Below are 27,204 nucleotides of genomic sequence, written 5' to 3'. Positions count from 1 at the left end.
CTCTGTATTATTTCTCATAACTGTATGTGAAACTATAATTATTTCCAAAAAAATTTAACTTAATTATAAAAAAAGAATCATAATCCTACCCACTTCGTAATCTGAATCCTCGGAGTACACTTTAAGGAAGCTGGAGCAAATTTCGTCTCCCTTTGCCATGTAGGAAAGAAAAGGCACAGACAGGCAGAAGTGAACTTGGCGACGTCAGAGGCGTGACTCACTTCAGTGCAGCGCGCAGCTCTGAGCCAGCCGGCACTCACCACAACTCCCACCCTCTCCCCCACCACTTGGGGAGAAAACAAGAGGACAAGCTTTTGTACTGCACCGCCTGGTTTGTCTCCTGAAAATAGGAAAGAGCAGAATGGAACAGACCTGGAATGCCTGAGTGGGCCTGAGCCGCTGGCTTTGGAGATCCCCTAGAGGCTGGGAGCTTGCTGGGTCAGGCAGTGAATAAGCTACTGGCTGATATGTAAAAGGAGGAAACCCAGAAGTGATTTATGTTGCTGGGCCAGAGGTGCCAAGAAGGCTAAACCAGAGGCAAACAAAAAGTTCTATATCCTTCATTAATGTGGAGAGCCAATTTCAAAATAGCTTCCTTCGGCTTTCATGTCTCAAGGAAAGTGCAAGAGGCAATCTGTTACCACCAGGAGGCACCAAGGAACCCAGAATAGCTGTCATTTCACTGCAGAGCAGCCCTGGTCAAATCAGGTCGTCCAGATAACTTGGAGGTATCTTTTGGAAATCCAAGCCAAATTCCAGCCCCTAAGGAGTGCTCTTACCTCCGCCCCTCACGACCACACCCACTCTCCAGTATTACTCCACATGGTTTCTGATCTGTACCACTTGGGATTCATTCTTTGATCATGAAAGGCAGCTGGTACCTAAAACGAGACCTATAACTGGAATCCGATATATGTCTTAATTAGTTTTGCCACTAGTAGTAGCTAAGTAAAAACTGATCGGTGTCGACCTCCGAGTGTTATTTTCTTTTTTCCTAAGATGGGAGTGATGATGATACTATTCACTGAACCCTTACCATACACGAGTCTCATGACAGCTGTATGAGGCAGGCACTATATTCCCATTTTTACAGATAATAAAAATGGGCACAGAGAAAATCAAGTAGCTTGGTCACAGTCACACCAGACAGGGCGTGGTGAGTTGGGATTCAAACCTGTGCGTGCCCCTTCCTCTGAAGATGAAGGAAGGCAACAAGATAGCGCCCACAGCTGCCCTGCCTCGGTAGTCTGACAAGGAGCTCTGCAGCCTCTGGGGCTTGTAAAAGTGTGCTCCACGAGCCAACACTGAGCGTGTGCACCTGTGCCCACGGGCGAGCCTGCGGATGCAGTGCAGGTAACATGTTGCAGGCCCGCTGCAGCCTGGGTTCCCCTGGAGGCCTCGCAGAGGCACCCGCGCTCCTCGCTTCGGGCTGTCGCCACCCCGCAGCACCCAAACGTCCTGCAGTCCTGCGAGGCACCAGGGCTCCTGGTTCACACGTGTGGCTTTGAGGTCCTGGGCCATTCTTTCTCGTCTCCTCCTTTGTATCTCCCTGCAGCCCATAATCCCAAAACAATAGGGAAATTCTTCCTCCCACTGGAGCTGGCCGGAGGACAGTCTCCTTTCTGAGTGACTCTGTTAGAAACCCCATTAGGACAAAAGAACTTGCCGGCAGTAAGATTTGCAATTGTACTAGTGGTCACGGGGCAGGACACACACACAATTGGTATGATTCAGCTCAAAGCAGGAGGCTGGGAGGAAAGCTGGGAAATGGGAGGAGCCAAGGGGCCTGGAGTGCTGTCAGCTGAGGAGAGGCCCAGATGGGGGTGGAGGGGCCTTGCTTTAGGGCCAAACGGCCTGTGGGTGCAGAAGCCAACCATGCTAGGTTTTCTAAGCCAATCTCAAGTTCAAATTTTCAGCCACTGTCAATCACACACCCCTAATTTTAGTACAAAAACCATGGTTATCTCCTGGGCATGTTCCAGATTGGGGAAGCCTTTGAAAACAGGGCTTGTGGGGGCTTCCCTGGTGGCGCAGTGGTTGAGAATCTGCCTGCTAATGCAGGGGACACGGGTTCGCGCCCTGGTCTGGGAAGATCCCACATGCTGCGGAGCAACTGGGCCCGTGAGCCACAACTACTGAGCCTGCGCCTCTGGAACCTGTGCTCCGCAACAAGAGAGGCCGCGATAATGAGAGGCATATGCACCGCGATGAAGAGTGGCCCCTACTTACCGCAATTGGAGAGAGCCCTAGCCCAGAAAAGAGGACCCAACATAGCAATCAATCAATCAATCAATCAATAAGTCTTAAAAAAACAAACAACAAAAAAAAAAAACAGGGCTTGTGTACTGGGACATGCCTGGTGTATGTCTCTCCACACACAACTTCTCATGCTTTTGCCTAAAGCTTGAACTCTGTGTTTTGATAACCAGCAGAGCAAGAGCTCAGCCCCTTTACCAACAAGGCGAACAACTTGAAATAGGCCTGCATCATTTTTAGAATGCTAAGCCTCTTCCCTGCAGAGGGAGGAGCTAGCTGTCTGCTTCCTGCCAGGCCACTGCTTACTCTTGACTAAGCTGCACAGCAGCCTTGCAAGGCACCACGGGCCCACCTTACAGACACTCAGCGTGTGCACTGCCAGGGCAAGTACTCACCTAAGGTGACATAGCTGACAGATCTTAAATCACTTTTCACCAGCTGCTACACCTACCGTGTTTTGTGGCTCTTCGGTGGGTTAAAATTAGTGTCAAAACAGGGAGACAAGGTCTCTCATTTTTCTTGCTCCACTGGTGGCAAGATTATAAGGGAGTGAGTCAAGGTGTGCAATTTTTAATTAACAAGGAGTGGGAGGGTCTTCCCAAGATCTGAGGGGTGGGCCTGAATTTCCCAGGTTGCTGGCATGAAGCATCTCCCACAGGGGAGTCCACAGGATTTAGACAACAACTATGAGATTGGCTGTCAGATAATTTTGGAAAATGATACGAAGTTAAATAAAAAAATTTCCTACAGACTTCTCAGAGCATTTGTATGTTGGTAGGCATTTTTAAAAGTCCAGGTGTAGGAAGCTGAGGTTTAGAAAAGTCCCTTGCCCACCCCAGCTGTCCCACCCACTGGCCGGGCACCTTCGGCCAGTCATGCCCCTTTCTAAACCATGGTCTCTCATCAGTAAAGTGAGGTGACTGTCACGCAGTGATCTCTTAGGAGGGCCTCTACTCTGACATCCATGGCTGCAGACATTGCTTCTGCGGAGATCCCATTCTCACCCTGATGCTGACAGAGATGACCTGGGACCAGGTACCTCCTCCTAAGAGCCTCTGGTCCCATCTATGAAACAAGGCTGAGAGCACTTAGGTCTAGGAGAGTTGAGAATTAAATGGCAACATGTATTTAGACATTTGGCACATAAGCAAACCCCAGAAGTTAGCTCCCTCCTCCTCAGTTTCCATCCTGGCTCTTAACCTGACTGTCCTCACTCTGGGAGGTTAATTCTCCAAACTTCACTCCCCTCAGTGTACACAATTCTGAGAGGGTTACATGGGAATGCATGCAGGGAAATAAGGGCCATTCAAACATGAAGCGATGCTCTTTCTAGAGGAAGGAACAGGGCCAGAGAGCCCCTTCCCTTTCTCCTCTCCGGGACAGTGTCCTGGGAGCTCGTGGCCCTGGGATGCGCTTCCCCTGGCTGGACCGATCTCCAGGCCCTGGTCCACATACTTCATGCCTGTTTCTGATTTTCCATCCTGACATGCCCATCCCTCCATCTGAAATGTACCCCCTCCTGACTACCCAGTTCTCCCAAAAGCCCTCCCCTTTTCCCAGGGGCCAAGTCAGATCTCAACTCTTCCATCAAGCCTTGTCCTTGCACCTTTTGCCAACATCCACCTGCCCCATTCTCTTATCTCCTCCTCCTTCTCCAGGGCTGAGGAAGAAGCCACAAGAGGGGAAAAGCAGAAACATACACATGGAGGAAACAGTCTCCAGGCCTCTGGTCTCCCCTGCAGCCATATCTTTCTACAAGGCCCTTGTATGGGAATGACAGCAGAGGAAGAATATCGTTCTCAGAGGCAGGGGGACTTCTGCCTTGCACCAAAACCTTGAGCCTCTGCGGTGAGTGTGCCCAGAAAGGCAGGTAATGGAGCTTTTCAGCTGCTGCCAGGGCAAGCCTGAGAGCAAAATGGGTCCTGTTTGCCACAGTTGGTTCCAGTGAGGGGGCCTCACTCAGCCTCTTCTATGTGTGCATGCAGCTAATGTTCAAGAAACAACTCAGTTCTCAGCTGAGCCTCTGGTCCCCAAGATTAACAAGCAAAAACACAATACCATCCTTTACTCTTTTCTTCCAGCGTTGGACTTGATAAGAAGTGGCCCTTCGCCAGGAGGGGAAGGACTCTGAATACAAAGGCATCAACTCCCTGCTCCCCGAGGCTGCTGGATGCTGGACGCACCCCCCTGGTACTCCTCCTGCCTCTCTGGCTTCCTCCCACATGCCTGCTTCTCCCTAACAGTAAAGGTCATTGCTCCCCAAGGCAGCTCCTGTGCACTTTCTGATTCTAGACACAATCCCTGAGTCACCTCTGTCTCCTTGGCTTCAAGTACTGCCAGTGTGCTCAGCACCACCAAATAGCCATCACCTGCCTTGCTCTGCAGACCACGGGCCGCACGCTAGAGGACTCTCATCCATGCCTCGAAGCCAGGTTCTGAACAAAACTAGGGGTCTCTCCCTGCCCTCTCCTGTACTCCCTATTCACCAGTGATACCACATCACCCAAATGGTAAGGGCAGAAACGCTGAGTCCTTCTGGACTTCCTCTCTCACTCATCCACACCCTAGCTGGCTACAGGTCCTGTGGATTATACCTCCCGAGTCCACCAGGTAAACTCTCTTCTGCATCCTATTGCCACTGATCCAGCTGTACCTTCTCACTGCTGGCATCGGTTATTTCCGTGGCTTCCAAACTACTCTGCAGGCCTGCAGGCCTACTCTCCTTACTCTGTTGCCAGACAGATCTTTCTAAACCATAACTTAGACAATTTGTCACATCATCCCCTCCAATCAAAAATCTATGAAGTACCCCCTGTGTAGGCTGAATAAGAACCCCCATGATGTCCATGTCCTAATCTCCAGGACCTGGGAGTATTACATTTTATGGTGAAAGGGACTCTGCTGATGTGATCAATTCAGGATATCGAGATGGGGAGATTATCCGGGATTATGCAGGTGGGCTGGATGTAATCACCAGGGTCCTTACCAGAGAAATGAAGGAGGGAATCAGTCAGAGAAGAAAACCACGTGATGCTGGAAGCAGAGAATGAAGTGATGCCTTTGAAGATGGAGAGGGTCACAAGCCAAGGATTACAAGCAGCCTCTAGAAGCTGAAAAAGGCAATGAAGCACATTTTCCCCCTCAGAGCCTCCAGAAGGAACCAGCCCGGAGGACACCTTGACTTTAACCCACTGAATCTGACTTTGGGCTTTTGTCCTCCAGAGTTGTGAGAGAATAGATTAAGCTTCTACATTTGTGGTAATTTCTTACAGCAGCCATGGTAACTAATACACTCTCTATAAAATTTCCAACAGAACCCAAATACTCTAGAATGATACAAAGTCCTACTGACTGATCTGACCTCTGCCTTTCTTGCCTCTTCCTTCCTGTTCTGCAGCACATACTGCCCCAACTGTATAAAATCCTTTGCCTTTGTTCCCTAAAGACACCACACTCTTTCACACCTTTGTGCCACAGCGGGTCCTGTTATTCAGAATACCCTTCCCCCACGTTAAGCCCAGCCAAGAGACAGCAAGGTCTTAGTTCCTCTGGGAAACCTTCCCTGCTCCCCCTTATCTGCCACTAAAGTTAATTCCCCAAATCTGGGCTAGGTGACCCTCTGCTATGTTTCCACATTACTCTGGCTTATTTTTACTGTGGCTTTGTAAGAAATTCCTGAATTAAGAAAAAGACATCAGGGAGGTTCCGTTTCCAAGTAAGATGAAGTAAGCACACTCTACCCTGCCTCTCCCACGACATGCAGCTATACTGCTCAGATGGAATGCACGGAGCAGCTATTTGAGGACTCTTTAAAGTAAACAGTAGAAATTCGATAGGAGAGAAAGCCAGAATTTGAAATACCACTGAGGTGAGTTTCTCGTGTTATCACTGACATCCTCCACCCAACCTGGAAATGGGCACCAGGGCACAGAGAAATCTCTAGGATAGGACTTTTAGAACTGGCTTTAGGAAGAGGAAAGGGGCTTGCGACATTCAGAAGGAATGGGGGGAAGTCTCCTGTGTATTTATTGTTCCATTCAGGGAAGTTACCACTGAAATTAGAAAATATTTTGAACTGAATGAAAATGAAAATACAATACATAGTTATGAAAGTGGCCATCACTACTAGTCCCATGGACATTAAAAGGATAATAAAGTAATATTATGAACAACTCCATACCCATAAATTTGATATCTCAGGTGAAATGGAAATGCAATTGTAACTGTCTCTTACCTAAACAATTACCTTTACTGGCATTCTCTGTTTGTTTATGTAGATTTGAATTACTCTCTGGTGTCATCTGCTCTCAGCCTGAAGAATTTCTTTTAGCATTTCTTGTAAGGCAGATTGGCTGGCAACAAATTCTTTCCATTTTTGTGTATCTGAGAATGAATGTATTTTACCTTCTCCACTTCTTTTGGTACTGTACTCCCATTATGCTTCTGTTGGTGCACTTAATTGTGTCCAACATTTCTCTGAGGCTCTGTTCACTTTTCTTTATTTTTTTACTCTCTCTTCCTCAGATTGCATTATCTCAATCTATCTTCAAGTCCAATCATTCTTCTGCTAGCTCAAATCTGTTGAGCCCCTCTAGTAAACATTTAAAAATTAAAAAAAATTTTTTCTCTTTGTTATGTTTTTGTTTGGGTCTTAATCTGTTGTTCTTTTTTCAACTTTTTTTTTGTGCCTTGCCACGTGGCCTTTAGGATCTTAGTTCCCCAAGCAGGGAATGAACTTGCACCCTTGGCAGTGAAAGCTTGGAGTCCTAACCACTGGACCACCAGGGAATTACCCCTCTATCAAAATTTTCATTTTGGTTATTGTACTTTTCAACTCCAGAATTTCCACTGGTTAATATTAATATTTTCTAGTCCTTCACTGATACTTTCTGTTTGGTGAGACACTTGTCATACCTTCCTTAAATTCTTTATGCATCGTTTCCTTTAGTTCTTTGAGCATCTTTATGACAGCTGCTCTGAAGTCTCTGTTGGCTGAGGCCACCATCTACACCCCTTCAAAGTGTTTCTATTGCTTGCTTTTTCCCCCCCTGTGTATGGGTCACACTTTCCTATTTCTTTGCATGTCTTGTATATTTTTTGTTACTGTTCTTGTTGAAAACTGGACATTTCAGATAATATATTGTAGCAACTCTGGATATTAATATTCCTCCTCTGGGTTGTTGATGCTGTTGTTGTCTGGTCAGTTGTTGTGTTTTTTGTCTGTTTGTTTGTTTAGTGACTTGACTGAACTAATCTGCAAAATCCATTCCCCCACGGTGTGCAGCCTCTGATAACCCTCTTCAGGATTTTTCTTCTTGTTTTTTTCCTTTAACCAGCTTACCTAGGGGCTATCCCTTGACCAGTCTGAGCCACTTATTGGCCAAAGGTTGTGCTTAAGTTTCCATGATTTGTTAGATTTTTTACCCTGTAAAAAATTAATAGACAGAAACCTCAATTAAATAGAGTCTGGAGACCAGAAGGGGGAGCTCTCACGCCCTGTGATGACAGCAGGGCCCAATGAGAAGAAAGACCCCTCTTCTATCCTGACAACAACTCAACCAATGAAAAGCCATGAGCTCTTTGTTTACTATCACCCTCCCAACTTCCTTTTCCCCTCTATAAAAGTGTCTGCTTCACTTGCCATGCAGGGACTTGCACATGGCTCACCATGTTTGCAGACCTCATTCTCTGCTAATCCTGAACAAAACCGTCTTTGCTGGAGAAATATCTGGCCGTCTATTTGTTTTAGGTCAACAGCCCTTTACCATTAGATGTGCATGTGGCTTGGAAGCTGCTATCGCCATTCAGGGAGTTTACAGTTTTGTCCAACTTTAGCCAGGGACCAGTCGTTCCCTCTCTGATCACTCCTGAGAGGGTGTAGCCTTGTGCATGTACACAGTCTTCCAGAATTCCAGGGATGTGTGTGGTTTTATTTTAAAGCATGACTCCCTGGGAGCTGTACCTGGGCAAGAATAGGTCATTGTTCAGTCAGTGTTTGGCCACAGGTTCTGCTAGGACCCTTGTGCCATTGAGACTTCCACCCTGTGTTGACAGGTCTGTGTGTGGCTTGGAGAATGCCCCCGTGTCTGCTCACATCCTGCTCTGGTTGCTCCTGTGTGGCTGCAGCCGGCACATGCACGTAGCCTTCCCAACTCCCAGGGCTTACTGTGATCCCAGGAGGACTCTTCTTAGCTGTCTATTAAACTTTTCCTCTTTCTGCCATTTGCTTGTTTCTTGAGGTGACCAGTAAAGAGCTGACTTAGCAGGCTTGCATTACTCAAACCCTGAACACTCCAAAGAAAGGACAGGCTCCTGGGAGATAACCTCTGAGTTCTTGGAATATCCTGCCTGATAAGAGTGTTTTTGCATGCCTGAGGCCCTGGGCCAAGCTGTATCAGTTTGACCTCTGGGAGACTAGAGTCTGAGTAGCTAAGGTTAGTCATATAGGCACTCCATGCTACATGGACACCAATAAAAACCCTGGACATAAGGCTCAGGTAAATTTCCCTGGTTGATAACCTTTACACATGTTGTCACACATCTTTGCTGGGAAAATTAAGCACTGCATTGTGTGATTCCACTGGAGAGGACACCTGGACACTTTCACCTGGATTTTTCCCTGTGCACCCTTTCCCTGGGCTGATTTAAATCTATGCCTTTTCTCTGTAATAAACCATAACCATGAGTACAACAGCTTTTCTGAGGGCTATGAGTCCTTCTAGTCAATTATCAAGCCTGAAGGTGACCTTGGGGATTCCCGACTCATGAAGCTACCAGCTTCCTCTTAATTGCCCTCCACCAACTCCTCCACTCTCTGTCCCAAATCAGAAGTCAAGCCCCTCAAGCAGAGCTGCAGGGTCCTCATGGCCTGCCTTTTTCCCCTGGCAGAAGCCCTTGCCACAGTACAGAGCTGGGGGTGGAGGTCTGCTTTTTCTGACTGACATTCCCCCCACTCTACCAGCTGGCAGTCCCTGGTCTTTGTGGCTTCCTCCCTCCTGGCATGGCACCCCTATCCTATGAGTGAGCTGGGGCAGGGAATGACTGTGGCCCCAGTATTCTTTGCCTGCTGTGACTGGAGCAGAGCTGCCACCATATAAGTGAGGCTGGGTGTGGAAGGGAGCCCCAGACTTCTCAACAGCACCTGCCAGGACAGAGTTCCTGCAACATGGGGCTGGGGATGAGAATGCCAGCAGTGTGCCCCTCCTGGGGTAAAACCATAGCACCGGGCTGGGAGCTGGAGGTGGGGGCGGTGGGAGCCCTGTCTTCTCAAATATACCTGCCTGGGCTAGAGCTGCACCAGGGTGTGCCCCACACCATTTCCTTGGAAGAGGCAGGGTATAATGACCCTGAGTTTATGGAAACGCCCTCCATGGAAGGCATGTGCATTTTTTGCACTCCCCCCCCAGCGTAGGCTCCCAGGGCAGGAGTTTCAACCTGCTCCACTGCAGGTTTCCAAGCACCTGAAACAGGGCTTGGCCTGTAGTTTTAGCACTTTAATGTACCTCACAGCATAGGTACAGATCTTTATTTCAAATACGAAATTGCCTAATAGTATATTGTGAACATTTTTTTCATGTCATTAAATATTATTCTATGACATAATTTTATTACCCATTTTGTTTGGATACCCCATAATTTTTAAAATCATTTCTCTTGTATCGGACATATTTCTTTGCTTCCCAAGCTATTTCCACATGCATCATCAGTTTCATCATCCCAATAACCTATGAGGTGAGCAGGACAAAGGATGTTTGCACTTGACAGGTGAGAGAATTGAGACGCCTATCCCACAAGTTTAGTGACTCGCCCAGAATCACACAGCAAGGTAACACCAAAGCTGGGACTAGGATGCAGGTATTCTGGCACCAGGCTCGCTCTTTCCATTCTTCAAGGCTGACCTCACTGTATTTTATCTATTATGGCCGCGTCCTCCATTCACCTGACCCACACTGCATTCCCACGGTGGCCGGGATGTTGCCAGGGCTTGTGTGGGCTGTACACAACAGTGGACCCAAATGAAGGTGTTCCTTACACGCCCGCCCCTCAAGTTCTGCCCCACTCATGTTGTAGAGAGGTGGAACATGCCACAGAGACCTAAGAGCCCAAGACAAATAGAGAAACTGCTGTTCCTGAAAGTTGATGCTCACAGACACCTGGTTCAGCCCACACCTGTCTCAGCAGCTCCGCCCTGGACCATGTTCTTCTCACAGTACCCAGTGAAATAGGTGAGTCAAGGCTGACCTCTGTGCTTTGCAGGATGTCATGTGATTGAAGACTGGAAAGGAAAATGCCAGCATTACATGCCTCCTCTAAATCTCACCTTGCAGCTAAGTCCAAACAACAAGCCTGTGAAGTAGGCAGCACTTTACAGGTGAGAAGACAGAATTAGGTTAAGTGCCGTGTCTGCAGACGCCCAAGTACGCCACGGAGCTCTTCCTGCTCAACTCTGCTTCCCTCTCCCACCTGCTGTTCTGAATTTTCTGCCATCACAGGTCCATTGTCAGCTGTATGGCTGTTAGCATCAGACTGCGAGGTACTGTGTGGGGTTCCCCCCAGAAGACCCTAGCCTGGGCCTCGGGATGGGTGTGGCGGAGCCAGGAAGTCCCTCCCTCGCGGTGCCGTATGAAGGCGTCTCGTGGGAAAGGCCAGGCCAGGGACCCAAGGAACCAGACACGCGTGGCTCTTGCCAGGTGACCCATGATGGGAGCTCCCTGACCTGGGCGTTTCAGGCTTCTGGAAGGAGGCAGCTTCTTCCCTGACACCTGAGCAGCTTCTTGGCCTGGACTGGCGGCAGGCCCAGCATCCCCAGGGGAGAAGAGTTTGCTCTGGGCCCAGGAGAGCCACGGACCTTTTCATACTGTCCTCCTGGCTGCCGTGGCTTTGCCCTTTTCCCCCTAAGCCCTCGTCTGCGCTGCTCCTGGGCTCTGAGCGGGATGAGGGAGGACCCGCTGCCTTGAGGAGGGGTGGGCTCCTGTGCCCCCCAGCCCTCGCCTCCGGTCTCAGCACACCCACCGCTGATGTCACCCTGGTCCCCACCCCGGGGTCCTCCACAGCCCTCAGGAAACGCCAGGGCTCAGCACATCCTGGCCCTACCCTGCACCCTCACTTCTCCCTCCCAGTCCCCACTCACACCTAGGCATCTCCCAAGACGCTCGTGCTCCCAGCACACAACTGCGCCGATGCTTTGCCTTTGTGCACATCGTCCAGCCTCCTTCACAGGCTCCCCAGCTCGCCCCCCAGTCTCCCTCGGGTATCAGGAATCCGCGCAGGCGCACGGGGCTCCAAGCTCGCGCTTCCCACGCGCCTGGCTCCTCCGGCGTCTCCTCTGTTCCCGGGCAGGGCTCAGTGCTTGTCTCCTGGGCTCCCGGCACCCGCCGCCTCTGGTCCGAATCCCTAGCTGCGGGGGTGAAGCTGTAGCTGCTTGCTGCTGACCTCCTTGCTGTTGTGCGCCCGCCTGTCTCCACTGCGAGACTCCAGGCTCCTCCAGGGGGCGCACGTCAGCCCCTCTGGGACTCCAGCCTGCCACCGGGCAGGGGCTCAGCAAACCCTTGAGTGAAAATTGCCTCTCCTATTAGAAAACTTACATCTGTGGTAACAGAATAACTCGGCGTGCGGTGCTCCGCATGTGCCCGGTGCCTTAGAGACACTATTTCGTCCTAAGATGGGGAAGGTGTTCTCATCTTTTTTCTGCAGATTTCCTGACTGAAGCTCGGAACAGCTGCTTGCCCGGGCTACGTCGTGGTGGCATTTGCGCTTGGAAAGGTCTCTCTGACTCCCCATCTCTGCGGGCACAAACATCGACTTGTGAGCCTTGCTGGATCCCCGGAGATGGGGCTGAACAAGCCTTCAGGGCCCCAGGTTTCCCTGAGAGGGTGGGTGACTCCCGCAGGTCTTAGATGAGTGGGTGACGGCCGCAGTCGGCAGATTCCAGTGACCGTGTGTCCCCGGTGAGGACGCCGCCGTGCCTCTTCCCGCCAGCACGTGGCACTGGGTTCTGACCTGCTGCCCCGCGGACCCCCCACCCCCGCCTGTCCCGCTCCAGTCTCTCAGGCCAGAGGCAGCGCGGCCGCGCATCCAAAGGCCTGGCAGCAGCTCCTTCCCAGCAGGGGGGACAGGGCCTGCCCTCCTGACCTGCCGCCCGGGAGGTTCCCCCAAGCTGAAGGGACCGCTCCCAGGTCCTGGAGCACACTCCTGCCCACAGTTCCTAGCTGTGTCTCTCCCGGGGAAGAGAGTGGCCTTCCTTTCCCAGAGAAGACATAGCTGCGTGAGAAACAACACGGCAATTTACTGATGTGAACCAGAGCCGGCCCAGGGACCTTCACAGGCTCTCCTCCCGACCGTGAAGTAATGAGCCACAGACCAGCTGGGCCCGCCCACCGGGGGCTGGCAGGTGATGCTTGTCGCCATCTACAGACGCGTCCTGACTTGAGTCCTCACCGCCCTGCTTTTCCCAGGTCACACTCCCACCCCCACAAGGCCACCAGACAGAACAAAGGCACGTGCTGACCTCTGGTCACGCAGACGGTCGAATCCCTGCTTCAGCTGGTACCCATCCTTCTCCACGTGCCAGCATACCTGCACGACCGTAGCGGTCACACATCGCACAAAGCTGGAGAACTCCACCTCCCCCCTGCCCTCTCTGCAGCCCTGCCTGGGGGCCTCAGCAGGTGGTCGCCCCAGTTTAGCAGATAGACCTACTCAGAGGGACTGAGAGAACTGCTCAGGGTGGGACGTGGGTGTGGCAGCCCCAGGAGGGCCTGCACCTGGCGGTCCGAGGCTGCTCTGCAGACTCATGGCTGGTCTGGAGCACATCACACCTGCACAGGGAGGGGGCCTCTCCCTCGGACACAGAAGCACATGCACGGCAGAGGCCCTGGTGGCCCAGAACGTCATTGCGGAGGGTCTCACTGAAAAGCCTAGATTGCTGGAGGCCACCCAGTATGGTGGAAAAATGGGGGCGTTGATGTTGGGTCTTGTTCTGCCTCCACCCCTCTGCCTGTCACCCCCTGGCGTCCGAATTGATTCATCAACAAAACGAGACCTCTGTTAGGAGGGACACCTGCCTGCTTGCTGCCGCTGCACCCCTGCTAGAGGCTCTGCCATCCCTACCGTCTGTCCCCTCTGCCCACTGGCCACGTGCCCTGTTGTGTTAGGATACGTGCAGCTGTACCAGAGGGCCAGAGGCATTTGGCCAATTTGGAGGATCTGGAGTTGGGCATCCAGTCAAGAGCCATTTAGTGCTGGTTTGGGCCACAGACAAGCTGGGGAGGTGGGTCCCGGAGCCAGCCTCACTGGAGGAGAGTAGAACCAGATCCCGGAGAAAAACAGTCCTTGAATGTGAAGACCCATCACTAGCTGTGTCAGCAGCTCTCTGACAGACACACAAGGGTCACCAGAAGCGCCTGCTCCCTGAGGTGTCTTGAGAGGTGATTCTGCCTGCACAAAGAGGGACACGGGACGCTCAGCCGAAGTGGCCACTGCTCTGTGCTTCAGACACAAAATCACGCCGATCACACTCACAGCTAGGAAGATGTGATACAGGCGGCTCTGGGACCTGGTGGGAGCCTCTCTGGGAATGTTGGGGACTCCTTCCTCTCTCCCTGGGAGACGTGTCCCTCCGTCCTGGCATGTTCACTCTGAGGATGCCCTGGACGTGGGAGTTTCTTCAGGGAGTCATACAGCTCCTGGGTTGGGCTGGGACTGGGGCCTCCAAGAGATGCACACACTGTGTTTCCTGAACACGTGGGAGATTTACAACTGTCCTGTTTCCTCAGTGCACAGATGCTATGAAGTTAATGTTAGCTTTTGAGAGGGAAGACGAAATCACTTTTAAATGTACACATCAATTATAAATGCATCTTGATTTCAGAAGTATCAAACTGCTTTTTGAAAAGTGTGTGTTAAGCTCCAGGAAAGGTGGATTGTTGCCTTGCCTCTCGAGAGAGCTTTGAAGTGCGACTCCCCTAGGTTCCGCAGCAAGAAGGTGGCCCGGCCAGCCCTTTGGAGTGACCCCAGGAGCAGCATGGGGCCCCGGTCAGAGATGCCTCTGTGAACAGCAAAGGGGGCAATTCTCCAAATAGGGCACGGAAAACTTCCACGCACCCCTGTCTCCCTCCCCGTCTCTATGCCCCTGTGACGTGACACTGAATACTTGACAGGGTATCCTCTCCCAAGGCCCCCGTGAAGAGCCAGAGCTTCCCCAGTTCCCAGCGCCCTCCTGGTGCTCTTTAGGGGCTGCTTGACCAGGTCGGCACTGGACCTTTTTTAGAGAGAAACAAACACGCTCTGAGATCTTGTGCTGCTAAAGGACATAGAGGGGGGCTGTGAAAGCCACCGATCTGAGGGAGGGGCAGGAAGGTGCTCCTGGGCTGGGGCTGTGGACGAGGAGGCACAAGTGGGGGCAGCAGGTGAGACCCCACGAGCGGCCCTCTACTCCCCTGGGGCGCACACAGGCAGGCAGTGCCTCCTCGCCCGGCAGGCTTGATTTTCCCTTCTCACCTCTCTGCTTTGGCACCAGCTTTCCTCCCTGGCATTGGCTGGGGTGGAGAATCAGAGGTGTCCAGGGCCCGCCCAGCCTGTCTGAGGCCCAGCCCACTGTCCACCAGGCAGCGTCCCTGGCCAGGTCCCTTGGGCACCAAGACTGTCAGCCAGTGCACCGCCCTGGGCTGCAGGGCTCAGTGCCCTCCTTCTGGGCACCTGATCCCCAGGCACGCCAACCCCTCCAGGCCCTCACTGCAGCCCCACCATGGCCCATCCCCCATGGGTAGTGTCTAGCTCTTTGTCCCACTAACACGGACAACCCACCCATCCCCTACTACCCAGGTCTCAGTGACGTGGAGCAAAGGGCCATGTTCCCGGTCCCCTCACTAAAACACGCACAGAGCTGCCACCTCGCTCACCGCTCTGTGCTGGGCACTAGAGAGGGAGAAAGAGAAACAGTAATTTGTGGCCCTGGTCCTCATGAGCTCACAGCCCAGAGCAGGTCTCCTAGACCGCCGTCCACAGGCTTGGTGGGCCTCTGGGATTGCAAGCAGAGGGTGTGTGCACACAAAGGCAGGGGTGTGTCCAGCGTGTGGGTCACAGCCTCCACCGACTGCGCAGAAGGTCGCTGGCCTGGTGCTCAGGAGAATTCAGAACCACCTCCTGGGGGCATGTGTGTGGCTGGGCTCTGTCTCCCTCATGGCTTGGTCTCCCCATCACAAGGCCTGGGATGAAACAGGACTTGGCAGATGCTGTAGTTGGAACGAATGAACTGCACTTCTGGGATCAAATCAGAACACTGGGGCAAAGTGCAGGCCGCGTTAGATTGGATCTGAGCCTGAGAGAGTGGCCACCTCCCAGGGGCGGCTTCAGAGGGCGGTCCTGAGAAAGGGTGGGAGCTCATTTGCCTTGGAGAAAGCTCCCGTCTTGTGCAAACTCCATCACACTGCAAATACAGCCCTTCTTCTGCCTGGAGACAGGGACCTCAGAGCTCCTCCCAGCCGGCCCCAGTGTCCTGTGTCCAGGCCTCCTTCCCCATTGCATTGAGGAGTTCCTGCTTCCATGTGGCCTCTCCCACACCTGTGGTCTCCACTTGACCAGTCAGCTTCAGCCGGAGGTGACCTGCCACACGTGTCCCTGTCCAGAGGCTCAGCTCCCGCCCCGTTCCTGAGACTGTGGCCAGGGGAGGGTGAGAGCCACATGGTCCGTGTGACAATCAGGAGGGGAGGTGGAGCTGGGCACTAGGCTGCGTGCTGCGCAGGGGTGAGGCCACATGGGCTGTCCTTTCAGAGCTGCCCTCCCCCCCCTCCGGCCATCGTCTGTGTCTTACTCATCACCCTTCGGGTGGAGGCTGTGTCTTCTCTCAGCCAGTGTTTTCCCTGGTGAATCCTCTCCTGACATTTTATAAACTCCAGAACTCACACAGAGAGAAGGGACTGAGGCAGCCTCAGGAGGGGACAGAATGCCAAATGTGCTCCCACCCTAGGGTCTAGTCCTCCGAGGGGCCTCACTCTTGAAAACTCAAGATCCCCAGGCCATGTATTTTACCAACGGGAGCTCACCGACTTTCAGGATCTGACAGATCGTGTTACCCCCATTTTACAGAGAAGCTGAGGATTTGGATGGCTGAGCCACACCCCGTTCACAGCTAGGATTTGGAGCGCCCCTAAGTCCACCGTGGTGATGGAAACCTCCTCTGTCTTACAAGGTCTCCCACGTCTCCTTATGGCTTTTCCCCATCGAGGAATTCAGACTCCAGGCGAGAAGCAGATGTTCTGGGACAGAGGCAGGGTCCCTAGCTCCCCGCTGGTCAGCACGGCCCCAGCACGGAGCAGCATGCAGAGGGCCTGCAGTGCTGGGCAAGGCCAGTCTCCTGGGTGAGAGGGGAGAACCTGCTTCTGGAGGCTGGAGCTGGCTGGGCGGGGGTGGGGGAGGGGCTCAGAGCACCAACTCTGCTGGACTCAGCAAGTCAGGAATCCAAGCGGGGCTCTGCACCATGGTCCACAGCAGAATCACAGAATCACCCCAAGGCTTTTCCCAAATACCCGCCGGGCCCCCTCTGGAGAGTTGAGTCACTGGGGCCAGAAGGGGCCTCGGCATGTATCCATGGATATAGCTCTCAGAGGTTGGATATGCACCCAATGCATATGCATTTCCAATGAGCAAGAAGGACAACAGTGGCCATGACATGCAGGAGCCAGCCTGGCGTCACAGTGGAGCCCGGTGTCCTCCGGTGGAACGTGAACAATGTCACGGAGTATCACCGTCAGGCAAGGCACCCTGGGGCTGTGATGGAGCCCCTCCATGTTCACAGGCACGGATGGAACACACACGTCCAGGCCACAGAGAGCAAATAGCCGGCTACGCTGGGTGACGGCGGCTGCTTCGTCAACCCCAGGTTTAGCCTCAGACCAGTTGTTTCTCCTCCTGGGTGAGATTTATTAAGTCACCCAATCACAGAATTGCTCCTGCTTCCCTAAATCTCCCCAAACCCACGTCACCCGGCCAACTCCAGCAGCAAGTCCTTTCCAACACCACGTCACAGAGCTGCAGGTAGGCACTGCACGCTCCCAGGAGCCCAATGCCTGACTCTCAGGGTGAAGGCACCGGATGATCAAGCACCCCCAGGCCCTACGCCTCTTAGAGGCCCAGCCAGCAATGACACACCAGTGGCATGTGCCAAGGACACCTCAGCGGACTAAACCAGAATCCCTCGTCTCTATCTTAGACGGGGCCTCCGTCTCACTGGCCATCTGCTGCCCCATAACCATTGTAGTCTCTGTGCCCTTGGCACCCCAGGAAGGGGGTGAAGAAAGCAAGGGGATTGTTTTCAAGGAGGGAGGAGTGCTTTGAGATGCTCTGGCTAAGAGATCTAAGGCCGGTTCCTCCAGGGAGAGACCCCAGCTCTATCGAGGTATAATTGACCTTTGGTAAGCTGCACACGTTGGAGGCAGGACTTGCGGGTTTCCGACATGTGTATACACCGCGAAACTATCACCAGACAAGACAATGAACGTCTCATGTCCCCACCAGCTCATGTCCCTCCGCCATCCCACTCTCCGGCCCCCACCTGCCCCGCACCCTGTTTTCTGTCACTAGAGACTCCTCAGTGTTGTCTAGAATTTTAGATAAACGCAACTACGCAGCATTCGGGCCGCCCTCGTTCAGCCACATTCTCTGGAGATTCATCCGGGCTGGGGTGTGTACCCGCGGTTCACACCTGTCTCGCGGAGTGGTAGGTATTCCGCGGATGTACCTCCATTCAGTTGTTGCGCACTTTCTCGCAAGGCTCAATCCTCACGCGAGGAAAACCACCTTCCAGGGCTTCGGCTTCTCTGGGAGTGTCACGTAGTCCGAGCTCTTCCGTGAAAACGCACCTTGTACCGTAACAGGAGCTGCGCCAGCAGCGTCGGCCTGAGCAGCGTCCTCACGTGGCCCCGCGTCAGGAGATGGGTTTCCACTCAACTCCACTGGTTACGAGGAAAAATATTTGTTTTGGGGAAGAAACAGGGAAGGGGAAAGAAAAGCCCAGGGGATGAGGAACAGCCATCAGGTGCTTACTCTGCGCTGGGTGGTTTGTGTGCTTTTCCGTGTTTTTATTATCATTTAACTTCCACAACACCCCCGGGAGTGCGGGGTTCAAATGAAGGTGGCTGTGAGCACTGAGCCCCACGGGAGAGCTGGTCCACGCTGCCCCACCCCCGGGCCCACCGCCAATGCCAGGGGCCCCAGGAGGAGGGGGGTCAGCACCACACAGCACAGCTTTCCGGCCCAGGCCCCGCTCCAAGAAGGTCACTTCTCAAGCTCAGGAAATCTTCACCTCTTTGGCAAAAAGCTGTCAGGAGAGACAAATTGCCTATCTGGTACACACGTTACATGGCCAACACCCTTGGCGCTTGGGGCTGCCTGGGGGGACGGGGTCTATAGCGGACCACTGCTGGGATCCAGCCACGGTCACGTCCAGTCATCAGGGAAGCACACGCCCCCCTCGGATACAACAGGGTGGGTGTGAAGGTTGGAGGGCGACTTATGGTCTGGCTTCGGCTTCTCTTCAGTCCAGAGAAACCCCGAGAATGGCCCTGTCCCTGTGGGGAGTGCAGGCAGCTCCAAGGTTCTGTAGAGCAGTGCTTCTCAGCTCAGCCGTGCCCTGGAGTCATTTGCAAGCCTAGGAACCAGGGCCCGGGCCCCAGGCCTGGGTTCCAACCCACTCAGTCTGTGTAGCTGGTGATTCTGACATGCAGCTGTGCTGAGAGCTGCAGCCTCGGGTCCCAGGTGTGCAGGGCCCTGGCTGTACTGGCCTGAGCCGCCAAGGAAGCAGTCCATTCACCCGTCGCTTGTGCTCCAAAGTCATATTCTTGTCATTTACTTAACCAGATGCCATTGAGCACGGCTCCGTCCAGGTCCTGGATGTCACCCTCCCACCTGCACTGCTCAGGCATCTAGACAGGCAGGAGATCCAGGGGCCAGCTGCAGCCCCTGGGAGATGACTGAGGAGGGGGTCCCTCTCCCACTTTCCTCCCCGACCCCCCGACGGCTCCAACGTGGACAGCAAGTGCGTGAGAACAGGAAGAGGATTTCTCTGTTTCCTTTTTCCTGTTTCCGGTTTGTGCTGATTGGTTCATTATATGGTCGATTTTTAAATTATGTGATATAGAATACAAAAAAGTATTTATGTATGCTATGAAATAATAATAAAACAAACACTCATGAATCTACCTCCCAACATCAAGTATAGTGAGTTTTGAATTAGTACATTCATTAATTACTAAGTACAATGGAAGCATCGTTTCCACTCTGCTGTGGGATTGTCACATGATGTACATGGGGTATGAAATGGCTTGTTTCTGTGTCATTGTGGCATGTCATACGTGAGAGTAAATGGAAAAGCTGGGAGCTTGGGGAAAAAGAAAATTATAATGTGTAGTCATGGAGTCTTCTAAGAACGGTATGAAATAGAAATATACAGTAAGTTGACCCTTAATAAAAGTATACTTAAATGAATGTGTGCATGGAGGAGAGACAGTTATAACTCAGTGTGCTCCTATGACTGAGGGAAGCTGAGCTGCAAAGACAGCACAGAGAGTGGGTCCAAAAGGGAGAGAAGGAAGTATCAAGGAAGACTTCCTGGAGGAGGTGATATGGTGTGGAAGCTAGTGTGCTGTGGAGGTACCCCAGGGAAGGGCAGCCTGTGAGCGTGGGGACACCACCCAACCCCTTGACCAGTGGCACATGAGTCACCATACGAGGGGCTGCAGGGCCTCACAGGCAGTACCACCTCCACCCCCCAGAGGGCTCACACTGGGTACCCAGGAGGGTCCAGGAGCCAGGCAATAAACCTCACAATCTTACAGCTGGCGAGGAGGAGACTGCCTATTTCAGAGATGAGGAAACCATGAAAGGACTCCTGAAAGACAGAGCACTTCTCGGGAGCCAGAGCACAGGGACACTGCCCAGTTCTACCTGGCAGGAGAAGCAAACAAAACATTTGGGGCCAGCAAGCCGTACACAGTACCAAGAGTGAATTCAAGCCCAGCACCTCCCTGAGGTTATAAACAGTGGCTGGAGTCTCAGGCTGGCCCTGAAAGGACCACCAGCACTGGCTGGTGCCCGAGGGTAGGACAGGCACCCAGAAAAGGGGAGGCTGGGCCCCCGAAGTCTAGAGAGCTGGGCTGAGCTTGGCCCAAGCTTGGAGAGAAGGTTGTGGGAATATGTCTCTAGGACCATCAACCCTGGGCGGCCTACTCAGGCCCCTGGACTAGGGGCTCCCTCGGGGCGCTGACCTGGCCAAGGTTTTGCTCCCGCTGGTTAACTCATTCCCAGGCTCAGCTAGCACTTCCCAGGACACGATGCTCCAAACCCCAGCCCCGCCCTCTCAGAGCCTCCATCCCAGAGGAAGAGAGCAGGACTCAGAATTTGGAGGTGCTTGGAAAGCATATTTTGAATGGCTGGATGGAGAGGACCTGGTGAGGTCAAGGTTGTTTCCTGAGTTCACAGAGGGAACAGAAGGAAGGTCTGCAGCAAAAGCACAGGTGGCCTCTGGCCTCCGGCCATAGCTGAGTCTTGTGAAGGGCTGTGCGGAAGAGAAGGCCCCAGGGCAGAGAGGAAGCACCGGACCTCTAAGCAGCATGACGGGCCAAGGATGGCAGAGTCCAGGGTGCTGGGGAAACAGCAGCCCTGGGGAGGCACTGAGGGCCTCATGGCAGACAGCTGATTCCCAGAGCTGGTCTGTCCCGCCCACTCTGCCCTCTCCTCTCTCTGTCATCCCAAGACACCAGCCTCTTTAGGACTCAAGGGGACAGCCTCCTCATGACCTCTCACAGGGCAGGGTCTGTGCGACTTCAGGTGCCTGCTGTGACCTTTACCCAGAAGAGCTGGAATATGTGGGTGACCCCCTAGCAAATGCCCCTGGGAACTGGGGTGCACACCCCTCACGCCTAAGGTTGACAGGCTGAGCGAGTCCTGGTGGGACTTTTCTTTAATTGCGTGCGGGGTATTTGCTGCTTTCCTGCCCGGCATCTGAACAGCAGTCCTGACTGGGGGGAGGAGAGGATCCCAGGACAATTGAGAAACTGGGCCCCATCCATCTTGGTAACAGAAAGGGGGCAGATTTCCTCCCTTCCCACCCTCCAGAGGGCAGCTCGGCTCAGTTCCAGGAAGGACGGTGGATCTTGAGAACACACCTAACCACCTGCAAGAGGGAGGTGGGACACCTCTCTGAGGTGTCGCACCTCAGAGAGGTGCGACAGAGCTGAATGTCCAGAAGCAGCCCCTCCAGAGGCGTCCTCAGCAGCTGGTCTGTCGAGCAGGGCCGACTGTGCCCCAACTTTTTTTGATCCCCACCCAAGCTGGGTCCTGGGAGCTACCCCACACCCTGACAGGACACTTCCTTTTTTTTTCACTTAACTGGAGTCTATTTTTGTCTTTTGCAACCAAGAGCGTTCACTAGTAAAGAGATTGTTACTAGGGTGATTATAGATAACAGACCCTTAAAGAAGGGGGGAGGGAAGTGCTGGGATTGGTTAATCCACCAATTTGAGGTCAAAGGCAGTGAAAATATATTGGGAATTAAGTTACGGAACTCTGGCACCTCACTGCACGCATGGTGACCGCCTAATTCTATCAGCTGTGGCCAAGTCTACTAGGGGCTTTGGGGGGAAGTGTGACTTTGTTATAAAACCTGAGGAAAAGGCATGAAGATCTCAAGTACTATGGCGTGATCCTGTTTCTTCTAACTACCCCGGCCAGATTAAAGAGAGAGAATAACGAACTCAAATCCCTGAACTCCCAGGACTCCCTCTGACTGTACATAAAGTGTTTCCTCTCTTTTGCAGCCTCAAGCCTGAGATATCCCTGAACCAAGAGCAGTCTGATTCCATCAATCTGTGGATTGGTAAATTATAAAGCTAGTTGAATGGATTGCTTCCCTGCTCCTTGAAGGAAAGTCAGAGCATCGTTTAGAAAAGACTGAGAGCCCTGGCCTTAGGAATGGCCATCTATTAGGGGATTCACAAACCCACTCAGCCCCTGCTCCCCTCTCTGGCTGCTTCAAGAGCCTGTGATCACCTTGCCCTGTAAGGTGAGGCCAGTTCTCCTCATGCCCACCCCTGCTCTCTTCCCTGCCTCCAGAACAAAAAGCAGAGTCAGATCTCAGCATGGCCATGGGAACCAATTACCAACTCAAACTGTGGAGGAAAAGGCTCATGTTTCAGAAAATTATTACTTTGCCAACATGTACTGGCACAGACCTGGGGAAATGGGTGGGAATGGATTGTGAGAGCATCTGACCGTGGAGGGACGAACATCATTGTGGGTCAGGATGAATGTGTTGACATGGGGGCGTGCACTCGTTCTGGAGGCGGCAAGCTAGCTCCAGCAGCCCAGGTGTGCTCCAGCAGGTGACCTGCTGGTTCACTAAAACCTCAGCTTGATATTGGCTCCCCACGAATTGAAATGGAAAGGGCAAAAATTCCTTGAAGGAATCCAAATATCTGAAGGAACAGAGTGTTGGGGTGGATTTATCAAGAGCAACCTGCCCACCACCCCCTAACTGTGTCCCCCCGTAGAGCCAAAAAGACACAGAGGCACAGAGAAATACTCTGGCAAGGAGAATGTCAACATCTTGGAAAATTGCCATAAATGCTATTCTCTCTCAGCTGGAGATGCTGATGAGAAATGCTATATTTGGTGGCAGATGGGGTGGTGGCAGATGGGATGACAGAGGATGAGAAGCAACATTAAAGTGCCAGAAGCCAACGTGAATGTTCTGATGCCACAGCTCTTTGGCATCAACTGATCGATCATGGGGCTGCCAGGACTGAAGTGGACAGGCAACACCCATGGGGTCCTACTGGACTTGTGTAATATTGAGAAAAAATGTAAAAAAAAGGTAGACAAAAGGCACTTAGTGTGCCTAGAACAGTGCCTGGCAGATAGTAGGTGTTCAATAAATATTCACTGATTAAACTCCACTGCCCCTTGCCTAATTCCCAGGCTTGAGTCAACAGACCCGGAGCCCCTTCAATGAAGGGGAGACTGGTTACCTGCAATAACATCCTAAGCAACTAGTACTATGAATCTTCTGAAGGCTCCTGTCCTGAGAAACACCTGGACCTTTCAGAAGTCAGTGAACACCGGCTCTGCGCTAACATGAATTCCTGGCCTATGGGAGGGGGCAGGCATGTCAGGTCATAAACGGAAGCTTGCCGTGCATCCATCTCACGGTCGCCCCCTGGAGTCCTGAATCTGTCCTACCAAGACTTCCCCAGCTCCAGAGTGTTCAGCTGGTAAAGACACGCTCAGTCCCTGGTAGAAACGCCACCCCAGTTCCTTCACTCATGATGTGGAGACTGTGGCAGGAAAGGGTAGCTGGAAGCCTCTGGAACACCCCCTCCCCTCCAAACTAGGGAATCAAAAGCAATACTTCATCTCTGGTGACTAAGAAGTCACCAGCCAAGGAGTGGAAAACCCTACTGCAGCCCTTTTCAACTTCCCAGCTTGGCTTGTTCAGAAGACATGGGACCTTGAAGAATGCCAGTGGACAGTTTTAGGTTCAACTGTGTGGGTTCTCCTGTGCTGTCCCACAAGCGATCTCCTTAAATGGAACAAATCTGTTAAATCCTTGTCCATTAATCTGGCAACAAGTGTACGTGTGTGTGCGTGTGTGTGTGTGTGTGTGTGTTTCTTGTCTCAGCTGCTGAGTCAGGGATCAGAAGTCAGTGCTTTCCCCACGAGAGGCACAGCAGCATAGCTTCACCACCCTACTTCAGGGCTTCACCGATTCTGTGCCATAATTTAGTGAGCAGAGACCTTGACCTTTCTGCCCCAAAGGACCTCATGCTGGTCTGTGGCATCACACTGACGGGACTTGGAGAATAGCAAGTAGCAAGGTACCCTAATGTGTACTGGAGTGTGGGGCAAAAAATTCCATGAAAACGGGGACTTTCCAGTTCAGCGAAGCCTCAAGGCAGGCAGCAGAGGTGTCCAGTTTTCTGGAACATTTTGGGTAGCGTTTTGAAAGTGAAAGACATGTTGCTGGACTTCGGCCCCCTGCCACCAAGAAAGACGCACAGTGCTGGGCAGGTGCCTGGACTTTTGAAGCAATGTATTCCTCGTTGGATGTGCTGCCCCAGCTCATTCGCTGGGGGATCCCAGAGGCTGCGAGCAGGCTCTCTGCTCTCCTGGCACTGTGAAGGGCTCTCTCACAGGGCTGTCATGCCCCGTTGGTTCCCACAGCGCTCAGAGCAGAGCAAGTCCCAACAGAAGTCTCAGCTGAGGCCCGGGGTTTGAGGGACTATTCTTGCTCCTGGACCTTGGCAGAGACTGTATCTCTGTTACCAGAGTCTGACCGTGGGACTCCAACGATCTGAGCTCCCTAGGACGGAGCAGCATTCTTTTTTTTTTTTTGAATTTTAAATTTATTTTATTTATTTATTTTTAGCTGTATTGGGTCTTCACTTCTGTGCGAGGGCTTTCTCCAGTTGTGGCAAGCGGGGGCCACTCTTCATCGCGGTGCGCGGGCCTCTCACTATCGCGGCCTCTCTTGTTGCGGAGCACAGGCTCCAGACGCACAGGCTCAGTAGTTGTGGCTCATGGGCCTAGTTACTCCGCGGCATGTGGGATCTTCCCAGACCAGCGCTCGAACCCGTGTCCTCGGCATTGGCAGGCAGATTCCACTGTGCCACCAGAGAAGCCCTCGGAGCAGCATTCTTGATCAAGCAAGCAACCAAGTCAGGCACCCATCACCGAATGGTCAGTGCAGGCCCAGGCCCAGGAGGGGTCAGGAGGTGGTTCCCTCCACCTCCCACTCCTGTGGCCTCACGGGGCATAACTTGTGACCAGTGTCTGAAGGAAGAGCGTGTGTGAATGGCCTTTATAGGTGGCTCTGCAAGATATACCTGCATAGCCCAAAGTGGACTGCCTGCCATGGTATCTGGGACCCCTCCCGAGGGTGGCTCTGCAGGGCAGCAGAAAGGGAGATCCACTGAGAGGCACATCTGCTCACCCCCATGGCATGCACAGAGAGAGGCCTGAGGTGTCTCAGGACCTCCAGGGACCCTAGGGTAGGCACCAGGTGCTGGGGACAAGGAGGGGTGGAAAGGCCTCTGGGGACCAGCTGGGAAGGTGAGGAAAGTGTGTCCCATGCAAATACTTCCCCAAAGGCCCTCCTTCCGAGGAAGTGGGCAAGCAAGGTGGTTGCTCTGGGATGTCCAGTGACCTGCTTCCCAAGCCACACCTGCCTGTTTCCTGAGCTTCTGATTCTGCCTGGCAGACTTCGCCTCACCTGGGTGACCTGTGACCACTGCCATGGGTGGGGAAGGACGAAGGTCCCAGGCTCACCGCTCTATAAACACACGTATGTTCTGTAGTAAGATCCTCGCAACCACCTTCAAAGGTGTGGAATTGTTGTCCACAGTTTCCAAATGGGAAAACAAAGACCAACAAATCAGAATTCAAAGGGGGGTACAAGGGAGCCTGTGTGTTCAGAGCTACAGCTCTCACAGCTGCCAGGTTCCCCTGTTCTTCAAAGGCTTCTCCTGCACTCACTAAGTTTCTGAAAGGCTCCGTCCCTCTCCCCTCCCAGTGTTTGTGTGCATGAATTATCCCTGTGGTGTGAGCTGATTCACATGCTGCTCTTCCAGACTGGCTGAGGAACAGGCTGAGGGCAGGGCTCAGGCAGGTCCAGCTCTGGGCCATCTGCCTTCTTGCCACTTTCCCCAGAGCTCTCAGAGCCAGAGAACTTGACCTGGGCCCTTCAGCCTGCACTCTAGGAGAAGGTGGCCTCACAGCCAAGTAGGGCAGCTCCCCTGACCATGGACAGCCCCGCTGTCTGCTTGCCCGGTGCACAGCTGCCCACTCTGGGGCCTGTCACTCCGACAACACTCCCCTGACTTCCCTGCCTCTGTTTTTATGCAGCTGGTCCCAGGCAGAGCCAGCCCCATCCGTTTCTCACCTGGGGAGGTGGGGCCTGGCAATCTGCTGCCTACTGCTCCCCACGGGGCCCCCGTCGGGGCACGGGAGGTAAAGGTGCCCCAGAGGAACTGGACACGTGGACACTAATGAGTCGTCCAGGACTCTGGGCCTGGGAAGGGGCGCCCTTCGTGTAGAAGTCTAACACTCCCCAGGTTCCTGTTTCCCTACCCCTGCTTAGACACCCTTCCTCCGAACTGTGTCCCAACCCGGTCGGTATGCTCCCTCGGTACCTCGGGTATCCTCAGCCCGGGAAATGACAACATCAACCTCTTCCTGGGCACCGACTGGGCCAGGCACAAGCCGTCCTTCCCGGAACCGGCGATCCGACGCGGAGGGGCCGAGGCTGCCAAGCGCCCTGCGTGCCGAGAGCGAGCAGGTGCGGGGGAGGCCGGGCACTGGGCGGTCTCCCTCGCCGAGGGTGGCCCGGGGGGCAGCCGTCCAGCCCGCCTCCAACGAGCACCTCTCCTTCTCCGCAATCTGGGCGGCAACGCTCCCGGTCTCCCGATCGGCACTTGGAAAGTTGGCAGGGAGCGCCCGGGGTGCCCCCACCCACCCGGGTGCCCAGCGGTCAGCCCGGGGAGCAGCGGTCCGCGCCAGCTCTGCTCCCCACGCGTGGCCAGACTCCGCCCAGCGCTGACCGCGGGCCCCGAGACGCCGCCTCTCACCTTGAAGAAGCTCCGGAGGAAGTGCACGACGCTGAGCATGGTGGCCCACTCGCAGCACCGAGAGCCGAGCCGCCCGGCCAGGCTCCCGGAACGGCGCCTCGCGCCCCGCCCCCGGCCCGCCCCGGCCGCCCAGACGCACCGCCTCCTCGCGCCCCGCCGCTCGGGCACCCCAGGGCCACCGGCGCGTCCGATACGCACGGACGCCTGCCGGCGCACTCCGCGAACACGGCCCGCGGGCCCAAGGAGTCCCCCTCCCGTGGCTCGTCCAGCGCCCCGCGGAGTTCCTGGTCGGACCGGGAACCTGGGAGTGTTTAATAAGAAAGAACGCGCCCCG

At 53.6% G+C, this 27,204-nt stretch overlaps 1 protein-coding gene across 5 annotated transcripts in view; it reads right to left on the bottom strand.

Annotated features, from left to right (window-relative positions):
* Positions 1-26,962, bottom strand: part of ARHGEF4 (Rho guanine nucleotide exchange factor 4) — a 269,889-nt gene extending 242,927 nt beyond the window's left edge. For all 5 annotated transcript variants that reach the window (XR_005020621.1, XM_036858085.1, XM_036858084.1 and 2 more), the window contains exon 1: positions 26,871-26,962. Coding sequence is in view for 4 of the 5 variants with exons in the window: in XM_036858085.1 (XP_036713980.1) it covers positions 26,871-26,909 (39 nt within the window). In the remaining variant the exon portion in view is untranslated. The remainder of the gene's footprint in view (positions 1-26,870) is intronic.
* Positions 26,963-27,204: the final 242 nt, after the last annotated feature.

This window comes from Balaenoptera musculus, chromosome 7, assembly GCF_009873245.2.
Source record: "Balaenoptera musculus isolate JJ_BM4_2016_0621 chromosome 7, mBalMus1.pri.v3, whole genome shotgun sequence".
Taxonomy (NCBI): domain Eukaryota; kingdom Metazoa; phylum Chordata; class Mammalia; order Artiodactyla; family Balaenopteridae; genus Balaenoptera; species Balaenoptera musculus.
The sequence above is the reverse complement of the archived record's forward strand: the minus strand, read 5'-3'. Positions and strand labels throughout refer to the sequence as shown.